This window comes from Siphateles boraxobius, unplaced genomic scaffold (assembly GCF_051911475.1).
Source record: "Siphateles boraxobius isolate OS27281-9 unplaced genomic scaffold, OSU_SipBor_1 2, whole genome shotgun sequence".
Taxonomy (NCBI): Eukaryota; Metazoa; Chordata; class Actinopteri; order Cypriniformes; family Leuciscidae; genus Siphateles; species Siphateles boraxobius.
Window position 1 is genome coordinate 4353872 of NW_027508810.1, and position 12800 is coordinate 4366671.

The following is a 12800-nucleotide window of genomic DNA, read 5'->3' on the forward strand; positions in this document are numbered from 1 at the left end:
TGCATCATATGCATCACCTTTGTGTGATATCCTGATTTATGTTGAATGCAAAAAAAAAAAAAAACGTCCTTGTCCTTTATTAGAAATTAATTCTGTTTGGAACCTACACAAAAGTTAGCAAACTACCTTTTGACGATTCATACTGAGAGAGATGACTGGCCTGGAAATGACTGGCCTCGAAAGTGTGCTTCACTGCCTTGGAACAGAAGCACAGAAAATGTTCTGCACTCTTCCAAAAACTGGTGTGATCTGCATCTAAAACATGCTCGTGTGTCTCGTCACATTTTCAAAACATAACCTTCCTGTGCTGTGCTGTGATGTGATTGTATGTATAATTTCTTTCTTCAACCAGTGTTATTTTTGTATTATTCATATACTACCGTAGGCCATGTAACAGAGACAGAGGTGTGCCAACTGCAACAAAGAGGCCCCAAAGAGGTTTCAAACGGTAGCAGCAACGCTGCTCTGAATGTACCGGCAGGTGGAGGCGTAAAAATGAGGTGACGTCAAAATTTCAGTGTTTATTCCAAGAAAAGAAAAGGTTTTCCAATAGAGAAAATCCACACAATAAATAAATAAAAAAATGTTTAATGTTATTTGCAAACAAACTTTTGGCTATGCCAATAAATTGACCCAAAACACAGCAACAACTATAATCCTATTCACAAGATGAGCTTCCAAACTATTCTGAGAGGCTCTCAAAGCCCCTCCTACTTGGACTAAACCATTTCAAAATTAAAGGTAATTTGAGAAAGACAAAAAAATGTGATTTAACAGGAACAAAGAGATAAACTGTTATAATATTACAAAAATATATATAAACATTGGGAACAAAACAAACTCAATTATTAATGTTTTACCAAGATTTAAACATAACACCAATCTCCCCCTCATACATGAGAACAAATGATGTTTTATTAACAAAGTTCGGGAGGAGCACGTTCAGATAATTACCACGATTGGAGAGCACTCTACAACCAATGATTAAAATGTGTATATATAGACTCAGCAGTCTCACCTCATTTCATTGACAGTTTAGCAGCGTCCCTCCACCACCCCTTCTCCACACTTTAGTCCTAACCACTTTACATACGGGGGGAGTACTCTGGGCTCTGAGCCCTCCCCCGGACAGCACGCCAAATACGCATTATACTTTACCCCCTGTATGTAAGTGTTAACTTGTGAATTAACTGTGCCTTCTATTGGCGGGAATGAGATCTTCAAAAATGGTGGCATAACTGTGACTGGGTCTCTTTGGGACAGGAAACATTTATAGTGCGTAAACTATTTATAATATATAAGTGGTTATATGGAAACAATAAACATTTAACATAATCACGGCCCTGTTTGACTTCTTAGCACAACACAGTACATAAATCAACATAGTGAAATTTTTGACTCACTAACATTACATGTTAAACAGGTGAGGACAGGAACAACACTAAACAATACACAATCAGTGACATACATATCTGTGTTAACTGGTGTTCAAATTTGCGCAAAAAAGATAATGTGTTATGATGTTAGAATGAAAAGTGAATGTATGCAAGTATGTTCTCAGTCCAGTGTCAGAATAAGAGTCATTTTACAGAATAAGAGTCCCTTTACACAATAAGAGTCTCTAGTCACAGAGCCTCACTGTGAACGGCCATGTGACAATGATAACATGGTGAATGTAGTACTAAAAGACTTAGCCACTCAATGAGCCGCTCATCACTGATCCGCTCAGTACTCCAACAGTTATTCCCAGACACCTGATCGTGTTGATACACTCTCAAACATGCAGGGTGGATGTGTAAAATGACTCATAAAGTACAAGTGGATAATAACATTAGGGATATTTCAACCAAAAATGAAATTCTCTCATTATTTACTCAACCTCATGCTGTCCGAGATGTATACCCTAGTGAAAAAAACAACACCAAAATGCATTTAAAATACATTTATTTCATACTAAGTTTACTACAAATCCATTAACATATTTACTGACATATCGCTTGAGACTTAGTTGTATAAATATTATAATTAAACTTTATTTGGAATACCTTTTTATTGCACAATGCATATTTCTTTATATTAAGCCTAAAATGTGTTTTAATATCACTATTAGTAAGGATAGTATTATTTATGTGTAATATCATGCAAGATATTTAAGGTGTACCTGAAGTTCTAGTTCTAAAGCAATAGTTCTACTTTAGCACAGTCAAATATAAACAAGTGTATCTTTAGTTGGACCTCAGCACTATTTCTGGGTAACTAAATTACATTAAGTATAAAATTAGTTGTTCCAATTTAGCCTGCTTTAAGTATACTAATTTAGTATACCACAACTACAATTGCAGGGTATTTATATTAAGTAGGCCCTACATGAATATTTGAATGTATTTGTAGTATAGTTAACATAAAATAAATGTATTTTAAATGCATTTTAATATATCTATTTTTCACTAGGGCATGACTTACTTTCCTCAGATGAACACAAACAAAGATTTTTACAAAAATAACCCACATCTGTGATTTCATATTATGTAAGCCTATGGGACGCCAAAGTTGACACTTCAAAGACCACACAAAGTGAACATGACAGTAGTCCATACGATCCCAGTAAATTAATCAAAGTCTTTTGCAGTGAAACGATAGTTGTGTCTAGGGCCCTTGGCCCCCTAGAATTCCTTACCTTCCCCCTCTTTAAAGTTTAGTGTTTGAAAAGCATTAAAAGAAAGAATTAGTAATATTTTCTAAACATTTACCCATCATTCCTGTTCATGTTTTGGTCTCCTACAACAGGTTTACATGCTGGGTACTCCATTGCTTTCAATTGTTTGCCTTATGTGTCAGACAAAGATGCATAATTCTTTGCATTTGTAAAAGTAGACATGATTTTATAAATATTTATAAGCTACTTTTCTATTTTGGAGCAACTAACCCCACTCCTACCTACTTCTAAACAATATAAAACACGTAACAGGCAAATAAAACAAAAACAGTATTAAAGTAATAACTCATGTTGCATTCCAAGTCTTCTGAAGCCATTATCTTTATGTGAAGTAGATGTCAGAGTGGATGTTAATGTTTTAAAGGGTTAGTTCGCCCAAATTGAAATGTCTGTCATTAATTACTCACCCTCAACCCGTAAGACCTTTGTTCATCTTCGGAACACAAATTCGGTTATTTTTGATGTAATCCTAGAGCTTTCTGACCTCACATAGAGTGCAACGTAATTGACACTTTCAAGACCCAGAAAGGTAGTAAAGACATTGTTAAAATATGACTACATGTGACAACAGTTGTTCAACTTTAACTTTATGAAGAGACGAGAATACTTTTTGTGCCAAAAATAAACAACAATTTCTTCTCTTCCGTGTCAGTCTCTGACGCTGTTGACGTGAGCACCACGACACATGCGTGTGGGTCTGTCGCAGGAGCTGGCCAATACGGCAGAAGTTCTGATGTAGAACCCGGAAGCGCTGCACTGTGTTTACAATGTGAATATCGTCAGAGACTGACATGGAGGAGAAGAAATTGTTGATTAAAGTAATTTTTTGCTTTAATTTGTTTTTTGCCTATTGTATAACCTATTTTACCTTTAAGTGAGGTTTCTAGATTTTTTTTTAAACATTGTGCTGCAACATTACCTAATTACAACCACAATATAACATTGCAAAATGTTTTTCTTTTTTTAAGATTTGTGTTTGCTGGAATTGATCCTGTTGCACTTTCCAATCATGAGCTGCTTGCGTGTAAATGATCAGTGCCAAGTTTCATTCTGAGGCTACGTTTACACATAGCCGGTATTTAGAGAAACGAATATTTCCCCCCTCCGTTTTCAATAATAACATCGAGCACACAACCCGCATAAATACGCCGCGAGCGCCATCATAACTATGCCAAACCTATGGGCGGCAGTGTAGGGAGAAGGATAAAGCCATGCAAGCCAATCAGAATCCTCAGAATCGACAAGAGAGAACCTAAAACCCCGTTTCTCCCAGTTGACACGGCAACACATAACCAGCGTTTTCAGAAATCTCCACTTTGGCCAGAGTTTTTATAAATAATCATTTTCTGTGATAAAAACAGGGTTCTCGCGTAAATGAGAGGCCAAACCGCAGGGAAATATCTGCGTTTTCCTTTCGTGTAAACGGGGCCTAAAACACATCCCATCAGACCAAATCACAGCCTTTTGTGACTTTATAATCTTTTCTAGGTTTTCATGAACAGTCCCCCCACAAACTCCTGTTTGGGAAACTCTGCCTAAGAGATTGGAAAAACTTTTCCGAGCAATGAGAAGCCATGTGTAGGACCATTAAGTTTTAATATTAAGAAATGTGTGTTATTGATGTCATTGATTGAACTAAACTGAATATTTGTTTAATTTTCAATATTAAAAAAAAAAGCACGAGTTAAATAATTTTGTTTAGTCAATCAAAAGTTCTGTCTCTTGGGGCAGGTCTAACAAAGCCTGTGGTAAGTTTCAGAATATTTGATCATGCATTTTAGTGACAAAAAAAGAAGGAAAGTATTTTGTTAATTGTATCCCACATATTAAGTCTGCTAAATTTATATTGTAAATATTATTGTTACGGAATAACAGATGTTACTGAACTCAATTGCAGGGATATTTGTTGATTTGTTGTACAATGAAAACAGGTGAGTAGTAGATCAACAGACAATTCAAGGAGAGCACTTAACTTGTGTGTTACTGAGATGTCTTTGCAGGAGATCATCTGAGGAGAGCCACACGAGGAAACACAAAGGAAGAAAAAAAAATGGAGGGCAAAAAGCGGATATCCAAGAAGAAGTCCACCTCCTGGTGTGACCAGGGTTGATGGGGAACGGCAGTGGAAGGTATTTGCTTGCTGGAAGGTGGCGAGGAGACTTGGAGATGGCCCAGTCAGGACTCGGACAAACAGAAAGTGGAACCTTTCATCCAGTGATGCCACTTCACTAGCGCCAGCTTGATCACAAGGAGCTCCTGCTTGCTGATGGCATAATTTTGCTCCACCAAGGAGAATTTACCGGTGAAGAAGGCACATGGGTTTTACCTGGACGGGCTCCGATGCTGCTGAGCAGGGCTGGACTGGCCATCGGGCATACCGGGCATTTGCCCGGTGGGCCGACCTGCTTTTTGGGCCGATACAGATCATTCTTTAAAAAAAATATAAAAACAGATTTTTTTTTTTTGTCTAAACAGCCCATAATATTTGTACATCGGTGGCCCATTCCGCCAAAATAGAAGATCATGTGTTTATCTCTTTCAAGCATATAAATTAGTACAAAACTAATTATGAAAGTTGCTTTTATTTTTCAGTGCATTTGTTTTACAATATATGGCTATTACTGTCATGGAATTAATATTATAACTATTATTATGTAGTAGTGTAATGCAGACAGACACTATATCACAGCTAAAAGAGTTTTGAGTTTTTCTTTGTTCAATTTGCACACTGATTATGGGTTGGAGCTCTTAATTTTTAACTCTCAAAGTGCACCAGATTGATGAATTTAACATAAAAAAGCACAAATTTTTCTTATGGATGGGTTGGAGGGGGATGGGATGGAGGTCCACCCACCACAGATTTACCAAAAAATCCTGTGTCAAACACTGGTATTGCTATGCCAATGCAGCTTATAGCTTGTTTTAGGATTTATCATTGTGGAGTAGTTTGATTGTATTTTACAATTAGTAGTTATTTCATCTATTAACTCTTACTCATTCCTACTCACTCATTAGGCTATATGGCATTAGTGGTTTTAATAGGAGTTAGTATACATATGGGGCGTGTAAAGATCTGTTGTGTTTATGATTATATGTAGTGGGCCAGTCTCGGCCAAAATGCCCAGGCCGATTTTTAGTCCCAGTCCAGCCCTGCTGCTGAGTGAGGATGACTACAATGCCTGAGGCAGAGGCATCAAAACATTGCATCTCTTTAATTTTCACCCCGTCAGGACTGATGTTTTATATAAATAACTGAATTGATTACAGGTGGAACTTACAGTTCCCCAGTTTGAGGAACAGACAATGTTCCTGCTGCTAATGTTTGGTCTTGTTCTGGGAATAGATGAGAATGTTGTCAATGTAAACGATGACTATATATATATATATATATATATATATATATATTCACAATGCCCAGTGAGGGTCACAAAAGCAGTCCGGACAAGGTTTTAGGCACTGCATAAGCCCAGCTTTGTGAACACATTCACTCCTCAATGTAGCTCCATAACTAAGGTGACTAGACACCGTAACATTGTTTGGGAAGCAGACACACTCTGTCAGTTTAAATCTAGATTAAAAACACATCTCTTCAACGTGGCATACACATAGAACACTATATATTCCTATTATTCAAATCAGTTTAATAATTATTAGGCTGCAGAAATTAAGTCAGCCGGAACCGGGAACACTTCTTATAACGCCTGATGTACTCGCCACATCATAAAAAGAATGGCATCTACGCTAATCTACGTCTTTCTGTTTATTCCAAGGTTTACTGTAATCAGCCGGACTCGGGCCGTGTCCAGATCAAATGGTGGACCTGCACCTAGACACGACCACAACGCATCCCTGAAGAGTCAGCAGAGATTGTGTCAACTAGACTCTTCCTTGGGTTCTCCCAAGGTTTTTTTCTCCATTCTGTCACTGATGGAGTTTTGGTTCCTTGCCACTGTCGCCTTTCTTCGCCTTTGGCTTTTGGCTTGCTTAGTTGGGGACATTTAACTTAAATTTAACAGTATTAGTAGGAAGTAGAAGGATGGATGCATCCCTGGTTCAATGCCTCCTCCACATATTCCTCTATGGTCTTCTGCTCCAGAAGTGACAGAGCTTAGATCTGTCCAAAGTCCACATGGTCTGGAAGAAGGTGAGAGACACATTGGGGGCTAAACACATCGTTGAATGCCTGATAGTCAGATGGTAAATTAATTTGGGAATTTGTGATGAGTGAATCCTATTCGAAGACTGGCGTGTTTGGTATGACCAGTGATGATACCCTTCCCAAGTGGCCTGCCCACTATTGACTTCATCAGGAGCGTGGCTTGAACAGGGGATTGAGGGAAGGTGGAGCTGGTGGTGGATCTTCCTGGAGACGCTGCTGGCCAAGCCAGAGTCATGAAGATTCGTAACTGTGAGAGATATGTTGGCAGTAGTCACTCTACTTTAGTACACAATGGTAAATGAATTACAGGGAGGAAGTAAAGTATCTAAATGCAAAAGGGCGTTAAATGAAAACTGATCAAAACCAAAACAAAGGACAATAGTAAACTGAGAAATGAGGAAGTGTAACCCAACACAACGAGTGACCAGGAACAAAGGCACAGTCAAGATTAAAAAAAAATATACAAAGATGGCACCAAGAAACAGGAACAGAACAACGTAAGAGCTTAGGGTACATGTAACGGAAAGATAGAGCCGTTTTAATACATTTTCACAAAACACATTGTTGTAGCCGCTGCCTTTCTTAATAGAATGTTTTAAGAAAAAAAGATTTTTTCCCCTCATGTTTGCTTCCAAAATGAGGAAGAATTTAAAAGAATATTACATTGGCACATTCAGATAACCTGGATAAAATGAAATTCATGTCAAACACTAAGTAAGCAGATGTAAATTAGTGATACAAATTCAAAAGGGTAAAACTGACCCTGAGTTCCACAGAGTGGCAGCTGTTTCCTGAAAAGAAAATACTTAAGCCTAACCCTTTCAAGTGAATATTATCTTAACCAATGTCCAAGGTCCACTGTGATAAGAACACCTCCCTTGACGTAAAAACCATCTTATATTACCACCTAGAAGGTATCTGATTACTATTGATGACCACAGAGTATGCCAAGACACAGGAGTGTTTACCTGTAACAATGAAACCGAGGCTCAGAGCAATGCATGGACATGGCCATTCATGGATCTGGTTGACAGTACTTGTTTTCCAGTACTGTTTCCAACAAAGTACTTCCTTGATTTACTGGACTGCCTATGTGGAAGTTAGATACCTTGACAGAGGATCTAATGAAACTATAAGCGGTGTATGTGAGTGTGGTGTGTTCGGAGCGCACTCACCCTTGGAATCAGCTTCTGGACTAATAGTGCTTCCAAATCAGGATCCTCTGGCATGCTCAGGGAATATTACTTTCACCACAAGTCACCAGCCATGGATTGCACTGATAAAAAAAGGAAACTGTACCTATTCACAGAAGGTACAGGCTGCCAGGCAAGAAGGAGCCTCTGCTGTAGTTATTTACAATATAGATGGGACAGGCAATGCGACTAACCTTATGGCACATTCAGGTATGACAGTTTCTCTAATTTGTAAACCAGAACAATTAAATTTGTTTCAAAGCAGCTTTACAGGAAATACACATTGAGCAAGGCAAATGTAATTGTGACAAGGAAACAACTTAATAAGATGTTTAAGTATATTGCAGGGAAAAACCTTTATAAAGTGCTAAACTTACTGAATTGGCTTTCTCCATGCCATTATAAAACTGACTTCATCCTAAAATTGTAAAATTGTATTGTCTAAAAAAATTTACGTAAAAATATATTTAATTGTATAAAAGTTATATTCTAAATTGTTAGATTTAGAATATATATATATATATATATATATATATATATATATATGGTAAAAACAACCCGTTCCCACTCCCAAAGTGTCAAAACATTGCGTGTGACAATTAAGCCGCGAAAAGTAGGTGTCACTGTTTTTGCTTTTAATTGTTTGCCTTATCTTTAGAAACAATCTTATCTTTATAATTTTAATGAATATTTGTGAGCACATAACCCCAACACTACCCTAAACTTAACCACTTTTCAACAATATGAAACATATAACAGGCAGATAAAAATACAGTTGTTGCAAAAAGGTGCTTAAATGTATAAATATTGTAATGTAAATTAAATTATTTTGGCTTTGAACAGCTGTAACAGCTGATAATTATACCCCAACCTAAAAGGTAAAGATGGGGTAAGATGTTTGTGGCTTTTTGTCAATCAGGGATTTGTGGACACATTCATGTTTGTTGAGTTTGTATATACTCCCCGTGAACATCTGGATACATGAAAATGGTGTTTCAAAATGCTCTCCGTCCACACTAGCATTGTCCAAAGCATTGTCTTTTTCATGTATGGAATATCTAATGGCACGTTTACACGACAAAGATGTACTAAAAATGAAAATGTTTTTAATTTTTGTTCTGAGTATAGACAACATTGTCAAAATGATCCCCGTTCACACAGATCTGTGAAAACGGCTGAAAATATTGCATTCTGCTGCCAGGCCATTAGTTTGTGAGGTCACTTTGTAAAAAAAATCGCTTATGTAATAATGACAAAATATACACCAGTATACAGTTTCTGTCATGAAGATGGAAGGAGAACCCAGGCGCAGACAGCAGATGACACTCAAATGATTTATTTTGGACCAAAACAGAAAACAAAACCCACGAGGGGGTAAAACAGGACTGGAGCAGAGTATAACAAGACTAAGACACGATGACAAACAAAGACTCTGACTTGACAGGAAACGAACTCACAATACTGATTAAACAGGTCTTCAGACAATATACTCACAGGGATTAACACGCAAAGTTAGACAATGTACCGACACAGGACAGCAAACACAAGGGGATTAAATAGGGAGACACTAATGACAAAGACAGGTGAAGCTGACTAGACAAGGACAGGTGAAACAGACTAGACAATAATGACGAGACGAGGATAACAAGGGGGCGGGGTAACATAACGAGACAACACAAGCACATGGTCCAAACAATTGGCCATGCGCTTGTACACAAAACATGACTCTGTCATGATCCTGCCTCACGACTAGGAAAATCAAGGATACTAAGGCAGAATCATGACAGAACCCCCACCTTAAGGAGCGGCTACCAGACGCTCCTCAAGGGGACATTAAACACGGGACATGACAGACTGTGACAAAGACACAAACCAACAAAACATGGAAAACTTTAATAATGGCAAACAAGAAAAAACAATAACAGTGCTGGGGTGAAACATCAAATACAACATACAAGGCAAAGGAGGTGGAGGAAACACAGAGTTCATGGGGGGAGGTCCAGGGTGGATGGGAGGACTGGGGGTCTTGGGTCCACGGGATGAGGGCTGAGGACGAGGACTCTGGGCAGGTTTAGACGGAGACACACGAGGAGAGGTCTTAGGGGAAACAGTCCGGGGCTTAGTGGAGACAGGGAAAACAGTCCGGGAACTAGTGGTGACAGGGACAAACGGGGAAACAGTCCGGGGACTAGTGGTAACAGGGACAAACGGAGAAACAGTCCGGGGGCTGGTGGAGACAGGGACGAACGGAGAAACAGTCCGGGGGCTGGTGGAGACAGGGAGGAACGGAGAAACAGTCCGGGAATTAGTGGAGACAGACTGGGATACTGCTTCAGTGGTAGCAGCAACAGATTCAGAGACAGAGGGTGAGGAAACGGGACTCCTGACGGGGGACATAGCAGGCGAAGGGGCAGGACTGGGTGCAGCGATCACAGCGGCAGGCTCGGGGGCTGGAGACAAGACAGGACAAACAGGGACTTCGAGGATCTTAGCTAGACAAGACAAATAATCAGAGAGGGTCTTGGCAGCAAGGAAGATGGGCATCTCCTGACGAGCAGAAACCGATTTCAGAACCTCTTTTGCGGCTAGATCGGCCGCAAGTCTCTCAGTAGATTCTGGGACGGCGCTAGCTGGAGCGGGCTCATGGACGGCGCTAGCTGGAGCGGGCTCATGGACGGCGGCGCTAGCTGGAGCGGGCTCATGGACGGCGGCGCTAGCTGGAGCGGGCTCATGGACGGCGGCGCTAGCTGGAGCGGGCTCATGGACGGCGACGCTAGCTGGAGCGGGCTCATGGACGGCGGCGCTAGCTGGAGCGGGCTCATGGACGGCGGCGCTAGCTGGAGCGGGCTCATGGACGGCGGCGCTAGCTGGAGCGGGCTCATGGACGGCGGCGCTAGCTGGAGCGGGCTCATGGACGGCGCTTGAAGTTGCGGGCTCATGGACGGCGCTTGAAGTTGCGGGCTCATTGACGGCGCTTGAAGTAGCGGGCTCTGGGGCAGCGCTTGCTGAAGCGGCCTCTGGGGCAGCGATCGCGGACTCAGGGGGAGACAGAGACGGAGGACAAGAGGCTCCCTTCCTCCTCTTCTTCCTTCTGGGTCGCGGAGCTGAGTCCGTAGCCAGGCTTGAGACCGGTAAGGGGGGCGAAGAGGGAGACGAAGCAGGTGCTGGCGACTCCACCGCAGGCAAGGGGGATTCCGTGGAGGACGACTCAGACGCTGACTCCCACGACAAACGTCTTCCACGCTTTCCACGGGGGCTGACGGACACGGGTGATGGATCGGGAGTCAGGGTGGAAGACGCTTGGTCCTCCTGTGTCACGACGGCTAACATGCGACCCTCAGGGATGACTGGAAGTGTGGCAGGAGGTGAAAAACCAGGGGGACCTGGCTGCTCCTTCCGAGACAAGTAGTCCACCATGTTGCGAAACGGACGGCGGACCAAACTCTCTCGTTCAGCAAGGGGAGGAAGGACTTTGAGACCCGCGACGAGGTAGCGGTTGACCAGGGTCTCCGGCAGGAAGAACCTCCTCTCCTCAACAACCTGGGCGTACCTCTTCAGGGTCAACTCACCCTGGGGAGGGAAAGGAAGCTTGCCATTGGAACTGTCAGAGATAGCCACGCGCCACCACAGTTCCGGGTCAGAAGGCAGAAGATCAGCGGAGAAGGACTGAACGTCTGCTGGGTTCTTTTCTGGTCGGTACATTCTGTCATGAAGATGGAAGGAGAACCCAGGCGCAGACGGCAGATGACACTCAAATGATTTATTTTGGACCAAAACAGAAAACAAAACCCACGAGGGGGTAAAACAGGACTGGAGCAGAGTATAACAAGACTAAGACACGATGACAAACAAAGACTCTGACTTGACAGGAAACGAACTCACAATACTGATTAAACAGGTCTTCAGACAATATATTCACAGGGATTAACACGCAAAGTTAGACAATGTACCGACACAGGACAGCAAACACAAGGGGATTAAATAGGGAGACACTAATGACAAAGACAGGTGAAGCTGACTAGACAAGGACAGGTGAAACAGACTAGACAATAATGACGAGACGAGGATAACAAGGGGGCGGGGTAACATAACGAGACAACACAAGCACATGGTCCAAACAATTGGCCATGCGCTTGTACACAAAACATGACTCTGTCATGATCCTGCCTCACGACTAGGAAAATCAAGGATACTAAGGCAGAATCATGACAGTTTCATGACGATAAAATTCTGATATAGTCTGGTATAGCAATGATTACGGATACCTTTATCGTCTTAAAAGTGCATTAAGCAGTTTGATGCTAATTTAAAACTTTTTACAGTTTAAGAAACAAGTTGTGATTTTGTGAAGAGCCATCTAAATGATATATAGATAAGGGAACTAATTATTGTGTAGACTGTTCTCTAAAGCTCAAAAGTATCTGTGTAATAAATGTAAAACTCAGATACGACCATACTAGGGCTTCCCCCTGATAGATTAAACAACCAAGATTTTATTAGTGGGTTAGTGGCAGAAAAAAATAAAACTTCACAGGAAGTGTCAAAGTCACGTGAGTGACAGATCGTTAACCCACAATTCAGTTCGGCAACACATGACGTCACTCATTCAAAGTAAATAAGAAGCGTTAGCGCAGATGCCCTGTGTGAATGCACTGTTACTGCATGACATGGAGGTGATCACCTGCATTTTTATTCTTAAAATAATGTATTACTCTTATTACAGATAAGAGTA

General features: G+C 41.0%; 1 protein-coding gene across 1 annotated transcript in view; it reads left to right on the forward strand.

The window, feature by feature from the left end:
- Window positions 1-7791: 7791 nt before the first annotated feature.
- rnf128b (ring finger protein 128b) overlaps window positions 7792-12800 on the forward strand; it is a 33287-nt gene continuing 28278 nt past the window's right edge. Inside the window, exon 1 of the mRNA XM_077235723.1 lies at window positions 7792-8278. Within this exon, the coding sequence (XP_077091838.1) occupies window positions 7807-8278 (472 nt within the window). The 5' untranslated portion in view covers window positions 7792-7806. The remainder of the gene's footprint in view (window positions 8279-12800) is intronic.